This window comes from Phalacrocorax carbo, chromosome 4 (genome assembly GCF_963921805.1).
Source record: "Phalacrocorax carbo chromosome 4, bPhaCar2.1, whole genome shotgun sequence".
NCBI classification, from domain to species: Eukaryota; Metazoa; Chordata; class Aves; order Suliformes; family Phalacrocoracidae; genus Phalacrocorax; species Phalacrocorax carbo.
The window spans coordinates 44,509,320-44,537,129 of record NC_087516.1 but is presented as its reverse complement, the minus strand read 5'-3'; the positions used below and the strand labels follow the sequence as shown (position 1 = coordinate 44,537,129).

At 40.8% G+C, this 27,810-nt stretch overlaps 1 protein-coding gene and 1 long non-coding RNA gene across 2 annotated transcripts; one reads left to right on the top strand and one right to left on the bottom strand.

The window, feature by feature from the left end:
• Positions 1-487: 487 nt before the first annotated feature.
• TMEM192 (transmembrane protein 192) lies at positions 488-19,529 on the bottom strand. The gene is made up of 6 exons (XM_064449768.1): positions 19,343-19,529; positions 16,385-16,531; positions 11,990-12,254; positions 9,891-10,025; positions 5,375-5,477; positions 488-2,155 (listed from the first exon to the last, which is right to left on the bottom strand). Exons 1-6 carry the CDS (start codon positions 19,382-19,384, stop codon positions 2,032-2,034), a joined length of 816 nt encoding a protein of 271 aa, XP_064305838.1. The 5' UTR covers positions 19,385-19,529; the 3' UTR covers positions 488-2,031.
• Positions 19,089-27,476, top strand: LOC135313078 (uncharacterized). Its single transcript, XR_010372672.1, has 3 exons — positions 19,089-19,174; positions 19,837-19,957; positions 26,982-27,476. It is a non-coding gene; the product is annotated as an uncharacterized LOC135313078 (long non-coding RNA).
• Positions 27,477-27,810: the final 334 nt, after the last annotated feature.

Sequence of the window (27,810 nt, the reverse complement as noted above, 5' to 3'; positions counted from 1 at the left end):
GCAAGTTGTTAATCATCTGTGTACTTAGGAAGAGCTATGAATTACAAAGGGCAGGAGATGCGCACGTTCACACATGGCAACCTGCATTTTGCTTTCCAGCTGCCATGTTCCACAGAAAGCAATACTGCTGATTATTCCAAGTTTTACTTCAAGCAGTCATGAAGGAGAGGAGGGGGGATATGAGCAATGCCCTCAAAATACATAAAGTTGCTCTGTTACACCATGCAGCATATTTTACGTTGGAGAAAAACGTGAGTAGTACAGAAAGCCTGAAGTATGATGGAAAAACATTACCCAGGAAAGAGAATAAAACTAAACTTATAGCTTCAAAATGAGTGCACAGCTATCCTTGCCATAACAGGTTTTGGCTAGTTTTCAGCACCAAAACCACTGCAAGAACTTCAGCGTTACAGAAAATCTGCACAGGTTGCTCATTGGAACAGTTTTCACCAGCTGTAAATGAGTTCAGAAATGACAGAATTCATGCTTTTCCTTTAGTTGCATTTATTGTGCATGAACTTCACAGTCACATTATACTGCTTTTCATAGAAATTATATAAACTGATATACACAATCAAATCAAAACCTGAGTTCTAAAACCAAAAACATTTGTAATCCTCACATGTATACTATAAAATCCTGGCTGCATTTTCAAGAAACAACAGTTGAGGAGAACAGTTTAGTGTTGGATAGCAGCAAAACCTCCAATATTTGTTGTTTTCCTTTAAATGAGACAATCCCCACATTTGTTGCACACTAAACAGTTTAGTTATTTCTGAAGTTGTGCCCTAGGACCAAAGTAGGATGGGTTATTTTATTATATTCAACTGCAAGACCACTCCTCATGAGAGCCTTTTTCCCCAATTCTGACTAGTGATTACCCTGTCTCCCCGCAGAAGTGTTGGCTTCTAAAATAATTCTTGGTCTACACTGGTAGACAAACTAGTACCCAGAAGAGGATGATTCTTTGACCAGCCTTCCCAATAAATCCATAAAATAGAACCAAAAATCCTTGTTTCCCCAACTTCTAGAAGATCTTTCTGTCTTCTGCTGCTTTTCGCCTCCCCACATACGCCATTTTAGCTTTTGAATCAAGATGCTGACTTTTTGGAAGAGTCAAAGGAAAGAGCAAGGATGCCCGTAACCGATGCATCTTAAACTGGATCTTTAAACCCATTCAAAACAAGTTAGTTACTAGGTCGATGAAAAACCTTACTCTCAAGTATTTTTGTATTACTTTAGTTCAGTTGGCAGAGTAGAAATCCTGTCAATTATTAGCTGACACAGACTCCTAGTGACAGAGAAGTCATCAGCCCTGAAGATCCCTTTTACAGGTTTTAAAGCCAAAGTTCTGAACAACTGCTCACACTGCTTATGACATTGTCTGTACCGCACACTTACATGAGCTCTGCCATTCTAGGGCACCCACCACTTTTTTTAAAATCGTAAATTGGATGCCACATTTCCCCACTAGCAGAGGCAACAGTTTCATTCCTTTTCTTGACAAAGGAGAAAAGGAGACCGATCTAGAAAGCAAGTATCTACCTTGTATAGGATTATTGAAGTATACCACCTCTAACACTGGAAGTAATGGGACTCAGTGACAGAACACATCTAGTCTCAGCTTCAGTACTAGCAACTGAAAATGTATCCCTTGCAGAGTCAGAGTTTTATAGAGGAAAAAATTTGTATTGTAGAAATACAAAATACTTTGGTAGTTTGAAGCTTAAAGGTTACAGCAGTACAAAATTCTAGCAACAACTCAGTTAGACCACTACTTCAGCTCCAACTTTAACCTATTAGGAGTTAAAAATCCTTGAAGCTCCAGAACTTTTTTCAGAACTGATGATTTGAAGAGAGTCAGAGTGTCCAGTCATAATAGCTTTATAGTGTATGCAGAGCTCATCCTTCCAGCTGAACTTCTATTTCAAAATGTGAAAGATGATTGAAGAGTCATGTGTACAAATCACTCTGGATATTACAATACCTTGTGTTCCCTCCAGAGCTCCAGCAGCAGTTTTCCAAAAGGTGTTAAGTTTTGGTTTGCTGAGATGTTAGTGCCAACAGTCTCTTGCTGAGCAGTGCATTGTGTCGCTGAAGATATTCTATTACATCTCCTTGCTTCTCAACTATTTCTTCTAAACTTGAATTTTCCCTTGAAATAACAAAAGCGAATATGGGTTTCAATAAGTGATGAAAGCTTTCCAATATATGAATCGTCAGAGCTAATTAACAGTTGCTTCTTTCAGCTTTACTTTTGTTCATCTCTTCTGAGGGAAGAGGCAATCTACAACACCTTTGTGTTTAACCTCCGTTTTGCACGAGAAGGTAGGAAGAGGAAAAAGTTTGGCTAAACTTCACGCCATGTATGTATAATCAAGTTACATATTTCCTGCTAGATGGTTACAGAAAAGTTGTAATAGCATGAGGGTGCTTACTGCTTAACAAACTTAAAGTTATGAGCCAGACAACATGCTAGAATTGTACTAAAATCCGCTGCACTTTTTCCAAATACATTAGGAAGCTTATTTTAAGCAGGCATTAATATTTATTCAGCTGTAGGGATAAGCTGTTTAAGACAGAAATTTCTTGATTAACCTGCAGTAGCATACATGATGTACTATTGTATACAGTGATCTGTCACAATACTGTAACAGCAAACAGTTGTGCTATTTCTGATCTACCTCACATACAGCTAACCTCGTACTTCAAGTATCTCCAGCTTTCAGACATACTTCATTTTAACTAGGATAGTAACACTGCAACATTAAGTAAAGCCAAGTAAATTGAGAAAATTCTATGAAAATACAGATTTTTGTCAAATCTATAACTAGGAACTTTTAAGAATACAGCAAGAACAAGTACCAATGCCTTAGCATGTACCAGTCTTCCCTTACACATTATTTCTTCCTAGCTGACTTGGGAATCTGCCCTCTTAGTTCACACATGAGCATCCTGGAACTTAGAAAGCTGTTCCTCAGCCTTGTGGCATTTTGTGGAGGAACACTGTCATTTTCATAGTCCTTAGGAAGGGCTGAGCAGGATAGCTAGAGTAGAAAAAACCTTAGGTCCAATTAAAAACCTACTTAGTTGATCTGGAAAAAAATAAAACTAGGTTTTCGTAGACAGAAAGCTTGCAACCTTAACCAGTAATCTGCACTACCAATTTAAAGCACCAGAAGAAGTCCTGATCAGTAGCTTAGGTTGTAGAGGTCATAATATTCTAAAAAATATTCTTATAAACCAGGGTCAACTGAAGGGCTGACAGGATTCACAGAATCACAGAATCTTAGGTTGGAAGGGACCTCAGGGATCATCTAGTCCAACCTTTCTGGGAAGAGCATTCATTTTTCAATAGACCTTAACTCTCAAGGGAGAGTCAGACTTGTATAGAGCTGAATTAAAATAACAGTTTTGCAATCAGTTCTCACAGGAAGTTTGCAACTCTTTAATCAAAAATAATCAGTCTTTTCCTCAGCTGGTCATTGTTGCAGATTCCTTCTCTGGGCATTTAAGAATTTCTCAGGGGAGAAGCTGAATGAGAAAGGAATGAAGTCCAACATGCATTCACCATGGTGTTTATATCAAGATGGAAGTCAGATATTGTATCAGAATTCAAGACAACTCTAAATCCTTCCTGTATCCTGGACAACTACTTCCAAGGTCCCTAAAAGCATGTGCATGCTGCATTTGTGACACCAGTGTAGTGCTAAAGTATTAGTAATCTCTGCACTTCAACTTTTTACTAAGCTACACAAACAGAAGCAAATCCTACATTAGAAAATTCCTAAATAAATTCTTATATGGAAATCCATGTTAGTTTTGATTACTGTTTTTTGTTAAGTCATACCACACTGATCTCAGCAACTGGAAGATGTTCAAGCAGTCAGAAGATACACAAAGGACAAACAAATAAAGTCTCAGTACTTGTGAAGTTAATGTTGGATAGCTTCTCTGTCTCACTGACAACTTTCTTACCTCATAAGTGCCCACCCACCTTTAAAGTTCCTTCCCAAATTGGAAATATATTCTAAATCCCTTGCTAGAATCTCATGTCCAACTGCTGGCACAGAACAAAGCTGCAAAGTTCTCTTCTTCATCTACCAACTGCACGTGATATATTACCTTGCCTGAAACTGGTTGAAGCAGCTAGGCTTCTGTAGGCATACTTTAAGTAGAATCATAGAATGCCCTGAGTTGGAAGGGACCCACAAGCATCATCAAGTCCAAATCCTGTCCCTGCACAGGACAACCCCAAAATTCACACCATGTCTCTGAGGGTGTTGTCCGAGTGCTTCCTGAATAGTGTCAGGCTTGGTGCCATGACTGCCTCCCTGGGGAGCCTGTTCCAGTGCTCCACCACCCTCTGGGGGAAGAACCTTTTCCTAATATCCAGCCTAAGCCTCCCCTGGCACATCTTCCTGCCATTCCCTCGGGTCCTGTCATTGGTCACCAGAGAGAGGAGATCAGCGCCTGCCCCTCCTCCTCCCCTTGTGAGGAAGCTGCAGGCCATGATGAGGTCTCCCCTTGGTCTCCTCCAGGCTGAACAAACCAAGTGACTTGCGCTGTTCCTCATATGGTTTCCTCTCTAAAGCCATCACCAACTTCATGTCCCTCCTCTGGACACTCTCTAGTAGCTTTATGTCCTTAATATACTGTGGCGCCCAGAACTGCACACAGGTCTCAAGGTGAGGCCGCACCAGCGCAGAGCAGAGCGGGACAATCCCCTCCCTCGACCAGCTGCAATGCAGTGCTTGATGCACCTCAGGACACAGTCGGCCCTCTTGGCTGCCAGGGCACGCTGCTGGCTCACGTTCAACTTGCCGTTGACCAGAACCCCCAGCTCCCTCTCTGCAGGGCTGCTCTCCAGCCTCTCGTTCCCAGCCTGTATGTACATCCAGGGTTGCTGTGCCCCAGGTGCAAAAATCTGGCACTCGCTCTTTGTTAAACTTCATACAGTTGGTGACTGCCCAGCTCTCTAGTTTGTCTAGATAAGCAACAGTGTAAGACACCAGTATCTCCCCTCAAACTCCCATATAAAGTCAACTAACATAGATTAAGCACAGTTATTTATAGCTGTTAAAGATCCGTGCAACCAGCCATAAATGGTCATTTCTGTCCTCATGTTTGAGGATTTCTGTGTAACAAAATGCCGTTACTGCATATAAAGTACAAGATTGTGCTACTTCTCATCTCTGCATGTAAAATAGCAGCCTTAAGCTTATGGTTTCCTTTAAAACTATTATTCCCACCTCTGCTTTGGTTGACAGATTTAAGATTAATGTAATTGCATTACCTTTTGTATATTTATATGTAGTCAGTTACCTATACCCCATGGCTGAACAGAGCACAAGATTAATATATGAAATCTTACCTGAATCCAATTTCTGAGGTAATGTGACTAGGGTAGGCATACATCTTTTCTTCTTCAATTACGTCAGGTCTTGGCTTTGCACGATTGAAGTTACTTATTTTCACTGCAATGAAGTTTTATACATTAGTTGGAAAGCAACCAAAAAAACACATTATCAACAGGCTGCAAGATGAAAAACAAAAAATCTGTAACAGATGATTATAAGATTTCCTTCAGCTAGGAGATGGAAAGATAATACGGGAATCTGGGGAGTGAGGAAGAAGGAAAGAAAGCAGAATCTATCTGTGCTCATTTCTGGAATGGCTTTGATAAGTTAGTGGTGGGGGGGTTTTTGTTTGTTTGGTTGTTGTTGGTTTTGGTGTCCGTCCCTTGCCCCCCACCCAGCACTGCTGCTTAAAAGACCACAGTGAAGGCCTGGATGGGGAAGCTTGAACACTGCTTAATATCTGCAGAGTTTAAGAGTTTAGTCTGTCATCTAAGAGAGGGTGAAACCTTAGTTGCCTTTGTGAGGGTACTGAGATTCAGGCTCCAAATTCAGGCCATAAATTAAGCAACATGCTATAAAAAAAAAAGTTGTAAAAAGTTTTGATACTAGTATCTAGGTCAGAACTTGTAACTTAAGCTCTTTAATAAACACTATTTTAACTAGACAACCTGCAATGAAGCAGCAACTTGTCTGCCTGCTCTAGAGGTAAGGCAGACTTGCTACAGAAAGCCATTAAGTATTCAAACCACGGTGGCTCTGCGATCAGCTTCACGTTGTGAACCTTGTAATTTGGCTATCAAAACCAGAAGTCATTCCTGGGCAGCTGTGAATAAAGTTTAAGATTAAATTTAACAGATATGGAACAGGGATGTGTGGGGGTAGGAGAAGCTGAGGCACCTTCTGCATTATATCTGGAAGGAAGTGGAAAATATTTGAAGCCATTCAATGTCAGATCCTGCTTAAGGGAATGTACCGAGAGATCTGGAGTACGCATTCTAGATTCTGCTGTTAGAGCTGCTCATGAAGCAATACATCTAATGCCACTAAAAACATTAGTCTGGCTCTGTGAGAAATCCACACTGCTGCAGAAATGAAAGATTGTACTTACAAGTCAATAATATGATGGTGTTTATTACAGGCCATCCTGCTAAAACAATGCTAAGATCCTCCAGAGGTTAACTACAAGTTAGGCTCAAAGGTTAGTTATTTCTATGACGGTATTCCTCTACAAATAAAGCCACGAAGGAATGGATGTGGAATTCCCAACATGCGTTGGGTGTGGGAATGTTAGTCTTTTATTCAGGGGCTTTTAGAAGTATGTAAGAAAGTCATTAAATACATATATTTAGTAAGCCTTTTAAAGCTTGACTCCCTATCCTATCAATAACAAACTCAAAACAGTAAGCTGACATTTAGAGCTGTCTGTGCCATACTTCATTCCATGCACATTTACCTCACTCAAACAGTTTACGTATGTCAAGTCTGTTATAGGTCAATCACAGCAATTCCTTGTAGATTTCTGAATCCCTGCCGCTGCATCCTACAGCTATATAAATACACACATAAACCACTGAACAGAGATTTTTAAGAAATGCAGTAGTACTTCACAGGACATGGAGCGATTTTGAGTTGTATGATGCACAAACGAACAAGAAGAAATACCTAGAATTAAAATCAAGTATTCCATGCCACCACTTTCACTTGTGAGGCAGTAATATTTAAATGGAAGTAAGTCAGATACGTGAACCTTCTACAGATAAAACATTTATACCTCATTCTAGTAGTTCAGAAGTAATTATTCCACAGTGGGGAAACAATGTATGAACTGGGGCTACCTTTACTTCAAAATTTATGAATACTAGACTAACACAAGAAAGGGGCTGATCATGAGTTGCTAGTGTAAAGTGACCTTAATCTCCCCATTGTTGCTCAGCTACTGTTAAGATAGTATCAGCTAATGTAAGTGGTATCTGCTAAGTGCTTGCTTTGGAGAGAAACACACTAATCCTGAGCAGAGGACTGCCCTTAAAATTATCCTACTAAAGAAGCTTCATGCCTCCAGTCACATGTCTGCTCTGTTTGAGAGAAAAAAAAATTATCTGGGTGTCACTTACTACAGGTTATCAGGCTACCTTCAAAATTGGCCAAATACATTTGCTTTGCTTCAGTAGAGCTTTAGTTTGATGCTTAAAATGTTGAAAAGCCCTAAAACCCCACCACTACACAGAAGAGACAGACATGCAGGCAGTCTCTTATCTTACCTCAACATGTACTGGGAGGGAAAATATGGAAACAAGTTACACTACCACTGGAAAAGGCAACCTAGGGTGATTGGCAGTTCTCCCCATCTTGAGACAAGTGTTAAGTTACATAAAAATGAACCCTGTTTTTGCATATCAAGCTTTAGAAAATGAAGCTTAGACTGTTGTTTTGGGGCTGCTGAGGAAATGAGGTATCTGTCAAAAGAAACTGCCTTACTCCTTCCTAGCAATGCAGCTCTGTCCCCTCTTCACCTTGGTTCCAGCACTCACTGAATCCTCAAGCCTCCTTCAGCTTCAAAGCAAAATATTACATCCCACAAGTTCCTAATGTAAGTTGGTTAGGGGATTTGGCAGGCACAGGAACTGGCACAGTACAAGCTAGGGAGCAAGACCCTTTTGGTGACAAGTAAGCAGAAAAGTAGCTGAAGAGCTGAGTCCAGGCTCAGACCTTACTACTGTGAAGGTCAACTTCCTTGCAGTTGCTTATCCTTTCCTGCCAGAGTAAGAGACACACAATATGGCTCTTTGAGCTCAAAGAGGCCTCAGGGTAGAAATAACTTTTCACTGGAATTCCTGATGTTCTGCTACAGTTTTGCAATTTATCTCTTATTTCCTGAGTTTCCCATGAAAGTAAGCGTATGCAAAAAAGGGATGATCTCCAGCATTCTTGGAATAGTTCTGCACGACTTCCATGTTTGTGTTTCCTCGTCATTGCTTTATTCTTCCAGAGGACAGTTAGTCTGCTTGAGCCACTCTGGTCCATGCACGGGGAAGCCTGTCAAGCCTAGAGCATTCAGGCTTCTGCGCAGTTATAAGAGGAGGACATAATTTAGAGCTGGGACCTTTTTTCTTGGTGCATTTTGATTTCCATGTTGTTGCAGAAAGTCAAGAATAGATTTTATTTCCTAGATGACCAAGCTACTTGGCAGTATTTCTCTGTGCATCATTACATTACTAACAACACAAAGGTTTGTGTTTTTTTTCCAAAAGAAAAACATCCTAGATTAATTACTAATTATGAAATTTCAAAAGAAGTCAGAGTAACACAAATAGTGACCACCACGGAAATGGCTTTTACTTTAAGTTTTAAGCTTCACGCAGTCCCAAAGAAGGCATTTCCACCATCCTTCCTCCTGTTTGATTAGAAGTCAGGAGCAAACTCTTAAGTTTTGCCCATTGGTTTTGTTCTTTTTTTACTCCCAGAAAAAACAGTGCTACTGAGGCTACTTAGCTAAGGTGTCACCCCCTTGATTTTAGCTCTAAATAATCAGAAAGCAGCATCTCAGAAGCAGGAGTGTAAACTCTCTAACTCAAGAGCAGGAACTACATGTCATTTAAACAGACATGGACTTCACAGTAAACATATCTATTTTTTTTGAGAGAATATGAAAATTGCATTTTTTAAATGTCTTGTTCCATTTCAGTGTGGGGTTTTTTTTGGGGGGTGTGTGTTTGGTTTTTTTCCAACCCAGTTATTTTCATTTGAGTTAATAAATACTATTTGGGTTTATGGCTTACAAGATGAGATTAGAGAAAACTATTTTTGGTTCAAGCATTTTAGTCAACATTTTAGATACTCCTACAATAGTTTAATGGAAAAATGTTTATCAAGTCTTGAAAAATTACACCAAAAGCAGATAATCTTACAAGCCAACAGTGACAGTACAAAGCAATGCCTCACCATTTTATGATGCAGTATCTTATTTTAGTATTAGCACAGATTCCAAAAGCCACAATTTTTTAACATTCATTAGTGGGAATCTTCCATTTTAGTGACAAAGAGGAACTGGAGCTTTTGAGGTGGAACCAGGGAAAGAGGAAGAGCCTAGACAGTAAGGCACATCACACTATCAACGATGCAAGTCCCACATGTAAATCCCAGCAGTTCTGGTAAAGCCAGCTAGGTGTTACTGCTTCACAGCTTTTGATGCACATATTTAAGAACACGCTGCTAAACAGACAAGCCTGTTCACAGGACACTTTTGCAACAGTTATGCATTTATCATCACTGCATCAACAGCTTTGATGCAACGTGAAGCTTTCATGCAAGCTCCAAGCAGCACCTGGAAACCAGATCAAGCCTGACAACCTTCCCATTTATTTTGGAATTGCCTTAGTTCTCCTTCTACAAGTACAGAATCATTCTGTATTTATAGCTGCAGTTAAATGTCTTGAGGTACACTAAGTGAGCTACTGTGAGGGCACACAAAACAGTTGAGCAGCAGCTGTAACAAGCCTCACCCAAGAAGGCAAAAACTGTCTCTCTCACCTGTGTAAATCACTAGGCATGTCAGGGAGCTAATCAGCTCCAGGCCCAGGACTCCCAGGATAAGATACAGGTACACTTCACTGCGATCAGGAAAGGAATGTTGCACTGACAGAATCAAAAGCAGGGCTGCATTACCTAGAAAACAAATGGTTTTAGTTTGTAATGAAATGTCACAATTTCATTAGCTGTAGAAAATAACTTAGTACTCTCTTGTCCCCGGTATCTGCATTAGGCTGCAACATTTCAGTAATGCTTTTACATTTCATACCTTACTTGCCTCTTTGGCCAATTTCCTTAACGCAGGTGATGCAAGTTTACAACTGCTGGCAGCAAAATGAGGTTTCATTCAGCATTTGACTGTAAGTAGAGAATGATGAGTTTTCCTATAGATTTTTCTGACTTAGGAGTGGAAGAAATGCACTAGAAATATTTAATATACATGTGTGGGCTTAGTTTCCAGCCTTCTTGCTGCTATCCATCCCCAAAACTACTTGGAGGCTATTCACTTCTTTCAATTACTAAGGGGTCACATCAGTCAGTTCACAGTGAGAGGGTGTTTTCCTTCAAGTGGTGGATTTGAGTGTACTAAGTGCGGCTAACAGCAAAAAACCTAAACACTTTCCTTTCGCAGCAAGATACTTGCACAGGCTTCCAGTTCCTTGGCTGTTATTTTAATACTTGCAAGTTACGGACAGTTTAAATGAAATGAGCACAACTTGTCAGGGAAAGCAAGTGTTGCATTACAGAACTAACAAGCATTCTTAACTCTTTACACACCATCTTCTCTGTACCAGAGTGTGAAGGGTTCTTTTCTTTCAAAGTACAAACGCTATAATGAGTGCCTGGGTAAAGCACTACGTGTATTAAAACCATTACTGTAGCTAGGGGACTGTACAGTCACCTTTCATACTGCGTTAGGCAACTGAACTGTCAGGATGGAAGCGGTATCAGCAGCGATTAGGATGATGGGGAGTTTGCAGTAATGGAGCTAATCACCTTCTGGACTATAGATTATTTACATGAAGAATTCACAGCACATACTGATTGCGCCTGAACATTTACACATGCCCAAAGTTTGTCTGGTAGGGGAGAAGCAGGCTTCATCTGTGACTGAAGCAGTCCCTTTACTCTTTTGAAACATCCTTAAGCCTGCTCTAGCCTGATTTTGTCACATCTTTATCTTCAGAGCTCTATCTAGTGGCCAGAGCCTGAAGTTTTGCACATTCATCAAGTTGACGAGCTCTTTTAGTACTCAGTAGGAAACAAGATAGGCTTTTATATAAAGCAGGATCATCTAACTTCATAATTCTGGTGAAAAAAAATCTACTCCAGTTATTCAGAAGTTTTATAGAAGAGAGGTGGGACTGTAAGAGGCAAAAATACTGTAAAAGCTACCACTGTTCCCTTTTCCCCTGCTATTTCTGTGTGATAAATCCCCTCAAGTTAAATGGATTTTAGATTTGTTGAAGTAGTTTGTTAGAAAAGCTACGCCAGCTAATTTTACCAACACTTCTTTCAGCTTCACTGGCCAGCGATGTAACTTAGAATACAGAGTTAAACCACTCCTATACTCCACCCTTTGTCGATAGAAAGTAGAGCTGAATGTTAGACACAGCCCCAGTGGAGAGTAGAAAATCACTTATTTTACTGATTTCAGACAGCTGTTGAGCAACAGGCAATTGATCTGTTTCTACTTGAATTGCCGAGCTTGAAAAGAAGAGTAGCACTCTTCTTGGAAGGACTAGCAGTCTTGCCACATAGCCAACTAGACAAATGAGTATGCAAATTGAGATCACTAGCAGCAAAACACAGATCTTGCTGGCTGAACATTTTATGGCTGAAGACTAGATGTTTTACTCAACTTCACACTTGCAGGCATTTTTCCACTACAAAGAGTTCTTTACAACTTGCACCTGGCAGGCCAGAAAGGTCAGCCAGGAGGTCCACCTGACTAGAATAAATAGCATTTACAAATGCTCACAGACAGGTTTAAGAAGTTCATAATATATAATATACATTTATATATAAACTCTTCAGTCTTTTATTGTGTCATAGCTTAAAGCTTTAGCAGAAAAAACAGAAAGAAAAGTACACTTCACCTGTGGAGTGTATCAGCAGTGGAAGCCTTTTTAGATGTCTTGTTGATCGGTATATTGAGAAGTAACCTCTGCTTCTGACTTTACTGTGGTGGTGCTGGATGTATCGTTCAAAAAAAACATGTAGAATCCACAGAATTACTTTTGCAATGATTATTACAGTCTGCACTTTTAGTGGGAAAGTATAGTTTCCAGGGCACTTATCCTGATTTGGATTGGGGTAAGAACAAAACATAGCTGCTAAAAATGCTAAAACAACAAAAGCAACCTGGAAGAGAAAGGAAGACAGAGAACCTCTTAAAGTCAACATTTAAAAAACCAGACAGGCTTATGTAATTTATTCATCATGCATTACTTAATAAATTTTATTAGACTTGAGATAATTATAAAATATTAGACACTTACTACTACAGCAACATGCCATTCTGGGAACATACTGATGACTGAAATTGCTAAGTAGTAAGATTGTCTTCCAGGAGGGCAACCAGTCCCAGCTGAACTGAGATAAGACTCACCACTCTTCACAGAATTTCCTCTAAATCGATTTAATTGTTCCCCAAGTCTCCCCTTCATAGTGAATTTCTCTTATTTCTGCACCATCTTTACTATGTCTTTCTACTTTAAGGGAAACTTGATTTATACTCCCTCAAAAGAAAATTACATCTCTTTAGACTCATTCAATTACACTGGTTACTGTGCTGCAGGACAGCCTCATGTCTTATTGGTACTGTCTGTATTTCTTTAAAATGACATTTCCTAAGTGGAAATGAACATGTTAGTATATCCATTAAAAATAATATCCAGGTGATGACATTAGAAAAAAGTGAAACATCATCATAGTAACTTACAAATTAACACCGGGGAGGCATCTTTGCCAGTTGGTAATCATTCTTTAGTATATTTACTATTTCCATTTTGCTGAGAACTTATGTCAGAATGACCAGACTAGAGTCAGTCAGATAAGTACATCTACACTTGTCCTTTCAGACTAGTGCCATTATGCCGTAACTTTTCCTGTCTTCTAGGCTTTTCTCCAAGTTCTCATCATCAGCAGCTGTGAGCATCAGTAATCTTTTGGCCAGCTAGACGGCAGAGTCTTGGGTGCACACTATCTGGGGTATGTGAACACACATAGGGCTTTTTTTAACCTTTCTAGAATATTGTTGTTGTAGAAAATACTGTTTTCATTCAGTGAACAAGAAAATAAAGTACTTTCTCATCCTGGTTCATTCTACAGAATAGGAATATTCTAAAACAGAACTGAAACCAAAACCAGCTTCCATCAATACAGAAGTAAACTGAGAGCTTCTATATAAAACAAAAAAAATTAGTTTGCCTCAAGTCTGCAAAAGTCTAATACCTCTAACATACTTAGCTTAAAAACAGTGTCCAATGTTCTTCATCTCATGGCTGAAAGAAACACATCAGAACTGAAGACAGATGAAAATATCTGATTTTTATTTGCTAGCTTTGTTTCCATACTCAATTCTATGGATATCCAAGAGCTCACTGCCCTCTTCACACTCCCTTAAACATATTTTTCCTATTTTTGTCATTTCTCAAACAACTTCACAGAAATTACGCTTTCAGAACCACTTAATTACTCTTGATACAAGCTGCCCTTAGCTTGCTCTGGTTGTGAACAGGAGTTAGGGAAATGGAGGGAAGAAGAAGGAGGAGGAGTAAGTTTCACACAATCACAAATGCTTAAGAGACATTCTAGAGGACTGGGACTGACAGGGTGGAAGGTGGGAAGGAAAAAAAAAAAAAGAGTGTGTTCTATATTATCCATAAGACTTCAAATGCAAACTAAATCCCAAGTTATCTTGAGATGGGTTAAGTAAACAGATCAAGTGAAATAAGTGAATAAGTGAATAAGTGAAATAAGAGGGAGGGTTATCAACAAAACGTTTGTTTAATCTATTATTTTACAACCTCATTTTCTTACAAAGCTAATAATCAGCTAACCTAGCTATTTTATTTGGTCCATTTACTGTATCGTTTGCCATTTTAAAGCAGTAACATATCTAGTTCTATTCCCTCCAGGTGTTAGGAATGTATTTCAGTACAGAAAATGGCTATATTAAACTGATGCGAGCGGCAATGGCCTAGCATTGCAGCTGTACTAATCTACTAGAGCAGCATATACAAGAGGAAACAGGTAGCTGGCATTACAGGTGGTATTTATTAAAGATGTTGGACTACCCTAAAATGCAAGCAAAACAACAGGTGCTTCACCCCAGTACAGGGTAACCTTTTGTATACAAAAATATTATTGGAGTAGTATTTAAGTTCAGTTTTGTGTACTGGCATAAACAGAGAGGATTAAGGATAGACAAGGTTGATATAAAGAAATTATTTCTAGCCTGTACACTTTACACTGCTTTCCAGAGTCTCCTGACAGGAGTCAGAAGCCTGCAAAAAAGCAAGGCTTAGCAAAAGGAAAGCCACTCAAAAACCCAGCCCCACCACACTCCAGCATACCCTACCCACACGCTCCAGAACTGTATGTAACTAGACAGCTGCGCTGAAGCAGTTCTTTGCTGCCTAACCCTATTTCCTGGTACAGGAGGGCAGAGAAGAAATACTCCAAATTGTACACAAATTACTTTAGAGGTGCCTTACGACTCTACCACATAATATGACGGCTTAACTTCTCCAGGATACTTGCCCCTTTGGCAGGTTCTGTGTTAGAAGCTAACCTGGTGTCTCCATGTTCCACAAGGACTGTGCACATTTGCAGAAGCAGAGGGGAAGGAAATCCAATAAACTTGTTTTCCCCACCCATCTTTTCAGCAAGAGACAGCACCATTTCATGTCTGTCACATGTCAGTTATAATGATGTATTTCACCAAATAGAAAAGGATACTTCTCCATTTTGCTCCAAGGACTAACTAGCTACTGCAGCAGGTTCAGCAACAGCAGCAAGACTTCCCAAGTAACGTGTGTGTTGACAGAGGCTTCAGCAGTTTTCTCTTTTCTCTTCCCCATACTTCTCTCCATTTGCAGGAGAGGTGAAGTCATGGGTACAGAAGAGGCAGCAGTTTCCTAGGATCTGGGTGACTGAGATTTGGCTACATCAGTTATGGTAATAGATAGTAAAGCCCCAAGGCTAGGTGGAAAAACATTTACTGCTCTGCCACCAACAGGAGGGTCTACCTTTGTAACACAAACTTCAAGTGTTCTTCTGATAGCGGAAGGGAATAAGGCTGGATACGCAGTTTCTATTGGGAATTTTGGTAGTTTATTCAAAAGAACAGCAGAAGTCTTTCCTAAGTCTACCTGACAAACAGAGGGACATTTCTTGATACTACTAAGAGGCCAACAAAACATTTATTTCTAAAATTAGAAGGCCAGGGCATATTGTTTGAACAGCTTTATGCAGCTGCCCAGAGACCTTAAGAGGTTGGTATGTACTTTTAAAGTTCTGCCAGAGTGTATGTTTTGCAGAGCACTGGGCACAGCATTTTTTGTCAGAGATCAAATGAAGCTCCAAAATAGCTAACCACACACGCACGTGTTGTGCACTCTCTGGCTTTATACACACACTATTTTCAGGTCAGTGTTAGTGGTGTTATAGAATCATAGAAACGTTTAGGTTGGAAGAGACCCTTAAGATCATCAAGTCCAACCATTTACCTAACATTACCAAGTCTACTACTAAACCATGTCCCTAAGCACCATGCAAGTAGCATTTCAGTTAGATCTTAGGATCAGAGCTCGTCACCCTTCCTTCTTCATGTTTGGCTTCTACATGCTCACAAGCAACAATAGGCCACTTCAGCTTATAAAGGATAAGCTCACTACTAGGCAGAAGTCTCTCTACTTCTGTCTACCAGCCTCAAAGAGGCCTTCATACTGTTAGGTACAAGATCTGTCCTTTATCTGTACTTTTCACCCTTAACCCCCAGAAGTGATATTTGGATTCCTTTATCTCTCCATCCACTACCATGCAAAGCCCCTGAAGCAAGTCCAAACTTTACTTGTTTAGTTACTGTAAAAAATATCTTAAGTCTTCCTTGTGACATTATGTTCAGCCTCCAGAAGACATGGCATCACAATTACCTTAACCCTTTCTAACTAGTCTAAGCACTTCTACAGCAGTAATGTTTTTTAAAAGTACATTTCCAATGGCATAAAAGAACTACTACTTAAAGGCTTTTCCTCCTAGCAAGGTGTGTCATAACATGTTAGCACCAACAAAATCAGAATGAGAACACAGCAAGTATCATGTAGCATACACATTATCAAAATTCATTGGCAAGTAAGACTAACTGCTTTGGAAGAACACTGCATGCAAGTCTAAGGAGAATTTTGTCTATTTTGTCTATGTGACCTGTAAGAATTCAGAATAAGGACAGCAAATTTCCATAAGGAAATAATGCTTCTTAAACTTACATGTATTAGCAACAGAAAATTGGCAAGGAGAACTGCTGGGATAGCATGAAATCTTGGCCTCAGTTGGGAATGCAATGTATGAGATGAAATAAGCGGTGCATCTAGTAGAGGATCATCTTCTAAACTCTGTGTGATATCCAAGGAACCCTGGAACAAAAGGGGAGGGCAAAGAGTAATAACCGGTAAACTCTACAAGTAAAGAACAAAGTTTTAGCAATTTTCTGTAGCAAATAAATCTCGGGGGGGGGGGGGGGGGGGCGGAAACTAGGTTAATATCTTGAGAAAAGCTCTTACATTCTAGGTGAACTCACACCACATCTTTATATAAGAACTCAGTCCCTGAGGAATCTAACACTAATCTACCCACCAGCATCTCACTGAGTCTTCAGGAACTTTAGTCTTTAAAATGTATTACAAGTATTTAAGCATCACTCCTGAGAGAGGCCAGATGTATTAGTATGTTTACATGAAAAGGTGGAAAAAGTGACAATTACAGTCTCTCACATATTTTTTACAGGTACTGAAAAAAATCCTTGCTATTCTTACTTCCATCCAGCTACAGTTAGAGGGATTAACAAAGATAGCTGCAGTGTACCAGTAATGGTTTCAAGTGGTTCAGCCACTGACACTACTGACACGACCTGTCAAAACACCTGCAGCAGTACTTCCTGAACCCAGGCAAGAAAGACACAGCAGTTCACAGATGGGAGGAGATGCTACCAGGTGCTGGGCAAGACATTCTCTGCTTTGACTGCAGAGAGCACGCAGCCTTTATTTGTCCTGTTGGCACCAAGTATTGGGGCTTTGACTTCACATTCAGCTCAGGTATTTCAGCTGTGCCAATTTCCAGAAATACTTTTTTTTTTTTTTTAAAAAAGTAAAAGGTAAAACTAAATATGGGTGGAAGTAAAAACCTTACCTTGTGGACAAGGAACTTGCCCCAGTGCTATGCATCTCTGCTCCTTCCAGGCCAGAACAGAGTCATTCAATACACCTTAAGCTGAACATACACAACCACTATGAATGCTCAAACTGCTCAGGTTCCCTCTTTGCACCCCGTTATGTTCCATGCTATGATTTGTTTCCTTCAGAAGCTAAAAGAAACTCAACATTCCCAATCAAGTTTTGGCTGCTTTTCTCTTACGTGATACCAACCACAGCCCAGACAACAAGACAAGGGCAGACCCCATCCCACTCCAGACTTCTGACTATTCAGAGAGACAGGCCAGGGCTCACTGGAATGTTTACTGTTTTTTAACGGAGGACTTCCCCTTGCCATGACCGAAAGCAGCATAAGCCTCAAGACAAGCAACGCACGCCATTCTTCCGAACACAAGCACTAGAAGGAGATAAAGAAGTTTTTGGATTAGACCTAGGTTTACACTCCATATTTACTGGGACAGTGTAGATTGACTCCCCAGTGTTATTTCACCTACAGACAGCTGCCTACAGCAAAGGAACTACTCATCAAGGCTTATTTCAGTCAGCAATCAGTTTTATTTTAGTATCATGAATGTGGCTTGGCAAATGTGGCAGAGTGTGAACAGGCCTACCTCACCTCTTTGAAACCTTTTAATTAGCCTAGTCTTTGACTATAAACAACCCTTGCTGAAATACCTGCCTAGTAAGATGACCTTTTACTACAGACCTAAAGTTTTACCAATGGCAGTCCCCTTACATCACCAATATAAAAATCCAGAAGCACAAGTACAAAGATGCCTCCTGCCCCCATCCCCATTTTCAGGGGCGAGGTATAATTTTAAGCTCTGAAAGCAAGCACACAGGACCAACACCGCAGCAGCCAAGACATCTTGCCTCATTCCTCCCCAGCACAGAATTAATAGTAGAGTTAACAGCTCACACCTCCCACAGAGGCAGTGATCCTCCTTAGAACAATATCCTTTGTCTCTTGGGAACAGGTGAACTCACTGCTTCTGCAACACCATGACAGATGAGCGCACTCCTTCACAGACAGCTTTATCAGAACATGTTTGACCATGTTACTTACTGCAAGACCAGCTACAATCCATCTTTGCATCCTGAAATACAGCTAGCGTTAGGAAGTGCTAGATGACAGCCCCCCCGAGTAGGTATTAGTACAGACAACGTGGGGAGGAGAGGAATTAAAGCAAGGGAGATGATGAAGCCATGCAGTCAATCTGACATTAAGGGGGAAAAAAAACCAAACTATAAAGTGTCCCAATTAGATGAAACACAGGTTTCGTTTAATTAAGTCAAAACATCTTAAAAAAAATGGGCCTCCTGTCAGGCACTGATGTTAGCTACCACAAGCGCAGATGAAGGCTTCAGCCTCTCGGCTCCCTGACCCATTTCCAGCATGTGACCACCCCCGCAGCAGCGCAGCACCCGGAGGAGGAGGAGGAGGAGGAGGGCGGCTGGCAGAAGCAGGCAGAGCCACCGCCAGCAAGCCTTGCCGGCGCAGGCTTCCAGCTGCCGGGCTGGAAACACCCACATAAACAGAAAAACGCGGCGGCCACACCAGCGCGTAAACCAAAGCTTGCACTTACAGGATCTGCCTGTGGAAAAAATAACCTAGAAGAACCGAGCAAGCTACACGACCAGCCTCGAGTCAATTAACAACCTCGAATAAAAATAACCCCCCACCCCTATTGTTTGGGGGTGGCTCAAGCAGGGCTGGGGAGGAGCAGCGGCCCCTGCCCGCGGGCGGGGCGGGGGAGCAATGGCCCGGCCCCGCAGCGGCCCCTTCGCTTCCGAAGCGGCCATTTACGAGGGGCCTCGGCCGGCTGCTCCCCCCGGAAGAAGAAGGAGGTAAGCCCCTCGGCGCCCGGGACAGCAAACAGGGCGGAGTGGAAGGAAGAGGCGAAACGGAAGGCGGGACGCCCTCCCAGCGGCGCCCACCGCTAAGGGCCGCCAGCTGAGCCGAGCCCCGGTGGAGCCGCCGCCCCGCGCCCGCCCGCCGCGCAGGCCCGCACTCACGTTGTCCAGGTCCCGCCGCCCCGCCGCCGCCGCCAGCGCCATCTCCGCTCCCCGCCCCAGCCGCCCCGGCTGTATTTAATCGGCGGCCCGGCCGCCGGCTGGCCAGGCGCAGGCCCCGCCGACCCGACCCGCCATGGGCGCCCCAGCCCCAGCCGCGCCGCAGCGACGGCCCCGGGGCGGGGCCGCAGCCGGCGGGCGGAGGCAGCCGCGGCGGCGGGGCCCCGTTCCGTGCCCGGGGGCTGAGGGCTTCCCCGGTGGGGGAGCGGGGTCCGTGAGCCGGCAGCCGGACCCGTCCCGGGCTGCCGCGCTCTGACTTTAAACGAGGGTCTAGTTAACGCAGGGCTGGTGTCCCTGCGAGGCGGGTGGCTCGGGGGGACAGTAAGAATAAGCCGTAGCAGGTGCCTGGCAAAAAAGCTCGGGATTAAAAGCAGCGTAGTGCTGCTTTCAGCTTGCTGTGCAGAATATTTTCCCACTGCCAACAACTTGTCTTGCAGGGACTTCTTGAGGAAGGGACAGAGTCTACGTGCCCAATTATTTCCAGTGGATCTTTTCTCCATGAACGTGTCTGGTTGCCCCTTAAGGCCATGGAAAGTTTTAGCATGTACAAGGCACGTAGTAAGTCATCAAAGATATTTCTGACGCAGTTGTATATTTTGTGAAGAAACACATTTTCTTCACACCTGCCAACTGCTAATTTCTTTTTATAACCCTTTTCTCTTGAGAGAGGCTATGGCACTCACGGTGTCCACGCTGCTCGCTTTGTGGATCTCTCTCTTTTTACTTCTTATGTCCTTTTGTATGCCACATACTCCTTGACCGCTTCAGTTATTCTTTGGTAATCTTTGTTAGCTTACCTGACCTTTTTAATCTATATCCCTTTTGAAACAGGGATGATGGGAATGACACAGTGTTCAAGCACGTGCATAGTATGAGTTTATAAAGCAGCATATTTATTATCTGTTTTGTGCTCTGTTCATCTGCTGATGTTTCTTAACCTTCTGTTTGCTTTATGAGACCATCCCTAAACCTTGACCTGATGATAGTGGGGACACTGAGGAGGATCAAAGCTGTTACAGGGTCTTGAAAGACAGCAAGGTAGCATAATCTCCAGGTTGGAATTGTTCTTCATGTACTATTTAAGAGAAGCCAGGGCTGTCACACTGACCAGCTGGCATAGCTCTACTTCTTGAAAGAGCGCAGAAGTGCCAAAAGGGAAAAGCTGATTTTGAGGTATGGGTTTCCTCAGGCTGTCCCATGTTTTCCATATGTCTTTCTTTGACTTCTCTTGGGTATCTTTTTGTAGAAAAATACCCAACTGAAACCTCCCGCCCAGAGCATTTACATTTGTAACATGCATTCATTTGTTCTTGTTTTACATAGATAGGCATATTTAATGACATGGGCAACTATATAAAATGAAAAATGAGCCTTAAACTTTCTGGTTTCAGTAAGATGTTTCAGTAAGTCCAGCTCCTATGATGAGATCCTGCTCAGTTCCACTTTCTCAGCCCAGATGTTCTTTTTTCCTCTTCATTGTGCTTCCTCTTTTTTTCCTCCCTCACAAGAACACAAATCCTACTGACCAGCAGCCAGAGGACAGTGTTTTTCTCTAACAGTGAAATAAGGCCACAATTCAATGGTTGCTGTTCAAGTAATCGGCATTACTTTTGTAAGGTGTTCTGCCTTGCCAAGTAGTTACCTTGGCAGGTGTGGTCTACATCTACATAGATCTGATACACATCAAAGATAAGGGTGGTTCAACAGATCAGTCTGAATCTTGATTGCACGATTTTCACAAGAATGTCGTGTGACTGCCAGAATTTACCATCTCTGTACAGCTATACGACTTACCTGCATAGTGCCTTCGTCTGAGCTTTTGCTCAGCTTGGAAAGCATGAAGTCATTGCCATTTGTTTGTTTTGCAAGAAGCAACAATGTTGGTGTTCTGGTTAACACGTCTGTTCTGGAATAACCAGAAATGCTAGCATGCTGTGTATTGTACCTAGTCACACAGCCAAGAAGCTAAGTTAATGACAATAGCTAGAATATTGTTTTTTATGTTCCTATTGATTAAAAATACTTTATAGTGGTTTATTTTTTAAAATAATTAAAATAGCATTAAACTTTTTGAAGAAACAAAAGCTCCCCCAAATCAAAACCCAAGTCTTTTACAAAAATTAATCATATATCGTCTCGTGTTGTGTAGCTGCTATTGCTTTCATCGATGACCAAATAAAATGCTGAACTGCACATTTGTTTCTTGTTTTCCAACTTTTTGTTTGTTTGCTTACGTGCATGCTTAGGAAGGGACCCATGGTTTTGTCCTTTAATCTGGGGAGGTTTGGATTCCAGTTTGGCAAGTTTCCCCTCCAGTTTGAGGGGAAAGAGTAAGGGGGGAAAGAGATATAATAATAAAATATGAAGGGATTTAGAAGAGTTGTTCAAAGACTTAAGAACCAAGGAGCCAGAAATCATGGATTTGAGTCATCACTTGGATACCCAAGGTCAAACAACTACATTTTTTATTAGCATGATAATTTCAGTCGTGGAAGTACTCCTCTTGTTGCCAGTCTCTGTAAAACACTATCGGCTAGCTATAACCTTGGTTTTAGCCTGTTTCTTAGATATCTAGTACAGTCAGGTGAGAAACACATACTTTCTCTATATTGTATCAGCAGCATATTACTTAAAAAGTGGACAAAATTGCTGCTAAGTAGTTGCAATTTATCTGTGCTTGTTCAGAGATAATTTTCCAACAGTCTCTGTTTAGAGATTTAGAAATTTGCTCTGGTGTATAATCCATTACTGCAAACGTCTGTATACTTACAAAACACCTCTTACTCAATGGCTTGCACCCCTATACACAGTGTGTGTGAGACATGCCTTTAGACAAGTGTTTGAGACAAAATCAAATAAAATAAGTTCTTCTAAGCATAATTTTAGAATCCTAAAGTCCCAGGAAGTTTGCATTTATCAGCATACATTGGAATATGTATAATTTTATATGTAATTGTAAGTATTGTTTCTACTGAATGGAAAATGAAGTGTTCTCAATGTGTTACTGAAGAGCACAGTTGGGGGAATATTACAAGTTTAAATATTTGAAGTGCATAAATATTTACTCTACACAACACCAGTTAGCATTTTTAGAAATATGTGACTGTCAATTTCAACTGGTTTACCTGAAATATATATATAATCTTTATAGTAGTAATCTACCCTTGTTCTTAGTAGATCACCCAATCTGTGTTTTGGTTTTGATATATTAATTACTAGATTCACAGGTAATTTTTATAGTGAGAGGCTTTAATGATGTAAGTAACATTTTAATGAACTAAGATTCTCTTCTGCTCAATTCCTGTTCCATCTTCTGGCAAATTTTGCATACATTGTCATTTTAGTGCATGTGACTTGCAAGTCTGCTCTTGAGGGCCGATCCTGTGCTGTGGAGTCTAAAACAGATCAAGATGTTGCCTATTCTTAAATTAGTTCCTCTGCAACTCCATCAGTAATGATAAGGGTACGATAAAAAGTTGTGGTATGGCCCAACAATGCCATGCGATGTTGTCCTTATTTCATAGAATCATAGAATGCCCTGAGTTGGAAGGGACCCACAAGCATCATCAAGTCCAAATCCTGTCCCTGCACAGGACAACCCCAAAATTCACACCATGTCTCTGAGGGTGTTGTCCGAGTGCTTCCTGAATAGCAGCAGGCTTGGGCCATGACTGCCTCCCTGGGGAGCCTGTTCCAGTGCTCCACCACCCTCTGGGGGAAGAATCTTTTCCTAATATCCAGCCTAAGCCTCCCCTGGCACATCTTCCTGCCGTTCGCTCGGGTCCTGTCATTGGTCACCAGAGAGAAGAGATCAGCGCCTGCCCCTCCTCCTCCCCTTGTGAGGAAGCTGCAGGCCATGATGAGGTCTCCCCTTGGTCTCCTCCAGGCTGAACAAACCAAGTGACTTGCGCTGTTCCTTGTATGGTTTCCTCTCTAAAGCCATCACCAACTTCATGTCCCTCCTCTGGACACTCTCTAGTAGCTTTATATTCTTAATATACTGTGGTGCCCAGAACTGCACACAGCACTTGAGGTGAGGCTGCACCACTTGCCGGCTGACCTTAAGGAAATCTAACATAGGTTAGATACCCAGGATTAAATCCTATACTTAGACATAGCCTTTTGCATATCAGTAATAATTACAATATTTGGGACTAACTTTCACAATTGTATCCTCACAAAGAGGCCTGATATGTACTTTTCTTCCTCTGAGTTTTATATAAAATTTGACATGAATGGAAACAGAATTGGGCTTACAACCTTTTCCACATTCAACTGTGAGGTGTAATTATTATTACTATTTCTTATTCATGTTGCAGGTACAATTAGTACTTAAACTGTATTCAGCTCTATGTAAAGACCACAGCCTCTGCTCTGAGAATATGGCGTTGTGACAGATCCTAGCATGACTAAAAATAAAAATGGGAAGTGAAAAGGTAAAAATAACAGTAAAGACAATTTTATTTGCATGACTTCGTTGTAATAGTCCTGACAGTCATACTGCAGTATGCGTAGTCTATATTCTAACCTCAAATTACATACACTTCACAGGTACTTGTTTTATTTCAGGATTCTGCAAGTTTTTAAAATCCTGTGGCCATTAAAAACCAGTTCACTGCTGAATACTTCTAAAATAAAGGAACCTTTCTCTCCATGTACAGTTTCAGATTTTCACATCGTGTAAGTGTAAGCTTTTTGTAGCGAACAGCATGGGGCTGTAATCATGGAATCAAAAACTGCCACTTGCTTTGGCTTCATAAATAAAATGCCCATTAAAATTCTATGGCCTTTAAATGCAAGCTATTGAAAGGAGAAGAGCATGACACTGGTATTAATAAAAACTCTTTCACCAATTCTACAAATTTGAATGCTGGAGGCTTAGCGTGGTCATTGGTTAATTCAGCTAATCTATTAGTACAAATCATTTAGCAAAATGTCCTTTGTGTCCATAATGAATCCCAGAGATAGGACTGATGAAAACAGGTAGATAAAAGCTAATACATCTGTAGAGAAAGAATTTGGACTGCTTAATGCAGATGAGGTAAAGGATGTAACGAAACAGTGAACGGAAAAATTGTGAACAACAGAATGGGCAGCTTGCTTACTTTTTTAATCCTACTGGATTTCCAGCTATATTCAAAAGCAAATAAGTTTAGTTTAAAGAAGGGATACAACTCTTGATTTCATATTTGTTTTTAGAAATGTACACTAGAAGGAGAAATCAAACTCTGAAACAGAGTATCACAATGTGTCTTATTTACTTTGCACTAAAGATGAGTTCGAGAGTTTTAAACGGTTTAGGGCTTAAGCAAATGCCTAATTTGCAGAGTGAAGAGTTTTCCCTCTGCAGAGTAATTTTAACTATGGATTTTATCTCCTGATTTGCAAAATCACATTTCTGTTTATTATTATATTATAAAGCCATCACAATATGACAAGCATTTACCTGAACTATATAAAGGGAAATGCAAAGATGTTTTGGAAATTAGTTGGGTTTAGATTATATACCATCTAGGCTGATCTTCATTGAAAATGAGGAATATTTGAGATAATTTGCCTCAAGAAAACTCCTGATAAAATTAAAATAAAGACACAGGATGACATATCAAGGAAAAAATAGCATCCCCCCCCAGTTCTTTTTCCATTTTCTAAGTATTTTTTCTGAAAATCATAAACTGAACACATTTGCATAAACTAACTTATTAGGCTGTATGGTTAAATATTAGCATTCTGGCAAGGTAACTGGAATATTTTAGATTCTGAGGATACCTATTTTTCCCTGGTATATCAGTCCAGATCACAGTGTTCTCCTTTTGCATAGGAAAACTGGCAAGAGACTTTCCTGATGCCAGTGAAAACTACTCCAAGAACACTATGACGAACTACTCATTGTATGAGCATCTGCTAGTACCAGAATTATTGGAATAAGCCTTTTCATACTTTTATCTTTGACTTAGATTTCCCCTTAATTTTTTTATTTAACAGGAGTCCAATTTTACTAGACATTCTCCATAGTTAAGTGTACTGATCCTGACCTCTTAATCCTTACAATGAGTCTGCAATACCTTCTAGTGTTTCTTATCCACCCAAAAAAAAAAGATAATTCCAAGCAAGGATTTATTAAATTTCTTGAATAGCAGCACGATATGCTTTTCACTTTCTATGAACAACTTGTCAGTGCAAAGTTACATGCAGTAACTACACCTCTGTGATTGTTACTGTTATGACTCCCTGAATATAATCTTTTAATGTTTTAATGTCTTTGATTTCATTGCCTTTTTGTACAGCGGAAGAATTTGTACAATGTATGAACTAGATCCCACTTGCTCTTTCCCAGTCTACAGCGCTTTTCATTTTCATCGAATGCCCCCGCAAGCGCTGTAGACTCTGCAAAAACTGTTCCCCCAGTCTTACTTCTGTGCGTACGAAACAATAAGTGTTCAGATTGATTCTTTCATCAGGCTGTGTCACTTTTCACAGCGTACATTGCTCCCAATTTCTGCTCTTAGGTAAGCTCAGTATATGCATGACTACATGCAAACCGGTCGAGCTTACCGAGTCTTTTGCTGTAGGCCAACCGCAGGTAGCAAACCCGGCTTAGCAGGATGTCTCGGTGTGGCTGTGCGTCCGCCAGCGCTAGATGGCAGTACAACAACGGCACAAACGCAGTGTGTCCTCGCTGTACCTGTTCTCAAAAAGCTGTGTAACAGTTGATGGAATTGGTTAGGACTATCTTATAATATTGCTGTTAGAGTGTAGAATAATTATGATGGAGCAGAAGTACGCTGACTCTGATGGACTCGCACTGATAGGTATGGTACTATACCTTACAGTTACTGTAAAAAATTAGAAAACTAATTTTGCTTTATTTTTCAAGAAGATAATGTTTTGACAAATTAAAGAAATACGACTGAACGTAAGAATAATCTACACTCTCTTAAAGTAAAATGATCAGGAGAAAACCACCAATGATCGGGTACCCTAAACAGATTATCCATAATGATATATTCTTTGCAAATCCCTTTTTTTTTTTTTTTTTTTTTGTTTTGGTCTAGGCTGTGCACAAAACCTGTGCATACTTATTTCAGTGAGGTATCACTCTGTGTTGAAGGGTGGAGCTCCATCATCAGCTTTGCCTGCAGCTGATTGGGATGGTCCAGCTTTCCCCAGGAAATCGCTGCTGTGGGTTTCTGCTGCTGCCTTTGCTTCTTGTCTAAGTTATTGCATGGCTACAAGGTGAAGTCTAATAATTTCTGATGGGTTTTCTGCTGGTTCAGGGAATGGAACCTGCTCAGTCTGGAGACCCAATTGCCTCATCCAGTGTGCAGGAAGTAACCTAAGTCTGAAAGTAGGAGCTGGTCCACCTCTTCCACAGTTACCTCGAGGGTACACCATACATGAAATCAAAACCTTCAAAGTACTGGGCCTCAGACCTGCTCATCAAGGTCTCTACTTTGCATCTTAGTAATTTTCACTGCTAATATGAATCAAAGACATGACCTACACTTGCTTCCGTTCATAATGCTTGCTTGAACTAGGACTTCCTTTTTCTGTGGCACTAAAATGAACTTGTAGTCTACAGGAACACTGCACTGCTCAGCACCGATCACAAGGATCTGACTTCTCCATTGAGTAGAACTCAGAAGCTTCATACTGTTTGCTTTTTATCTGGCTCTTCTTTTGCAAGACTAGGGTTGAAGTATTTAAAGCCTCTATACTAGACTGGTACCATAACAAGTCTTCCTGGAAATTATACCGTGTATGGTTTTAACAATGAAAAGCCAGTTCCTGTTTACTTATTTTCATCAACATATAAGGTCCATGAACTTTACGGAATAAATGTTACTGTTCACCTGTTTTCATTAAGTACGTATCATTCTTGGTGCTCCAGCAATTGCTTACACAGAAGAATAGTGCTAGAAAAGACTAAATATTTTTATCCATGCTTAATTGTATTTAACTGATTTTGGTCACAGTACAATTTATTTTTGACAGCAGCTGCTTTGCTATTCCTTATTTCACATTTCCAATTTACATATCTTATTTTTTCTCTCTGCCTACTCTCCAGTACATATTCCTCTGCAATCTGGTCCCTTCCTCAGTCTGCTGCATGCACTTTCTTGCTTCTCTTTTTCACGTTATTTTTCAATGTAATTCTTCTTAACTGCATTCATGTCCTGAGCTCAATGGCTCTCTGAAACTTTAAATATTCCATTCTTCCAGGGAGGGAAAAAAAAAGTCTCTTACACTAGAGTAAGGCTTCTTAAGATTAGCTAATGCTGGATTAATGCTGATATTAGTGCGTGGACAAAAGAATGCAGTAATAGCTAATATCTGTGTTGACCTCAAGCCCTGTCATTAATTTCACGTAGGTCCTTGTGGATCTATTTAGATGCAGAGGCCTTGGTTGT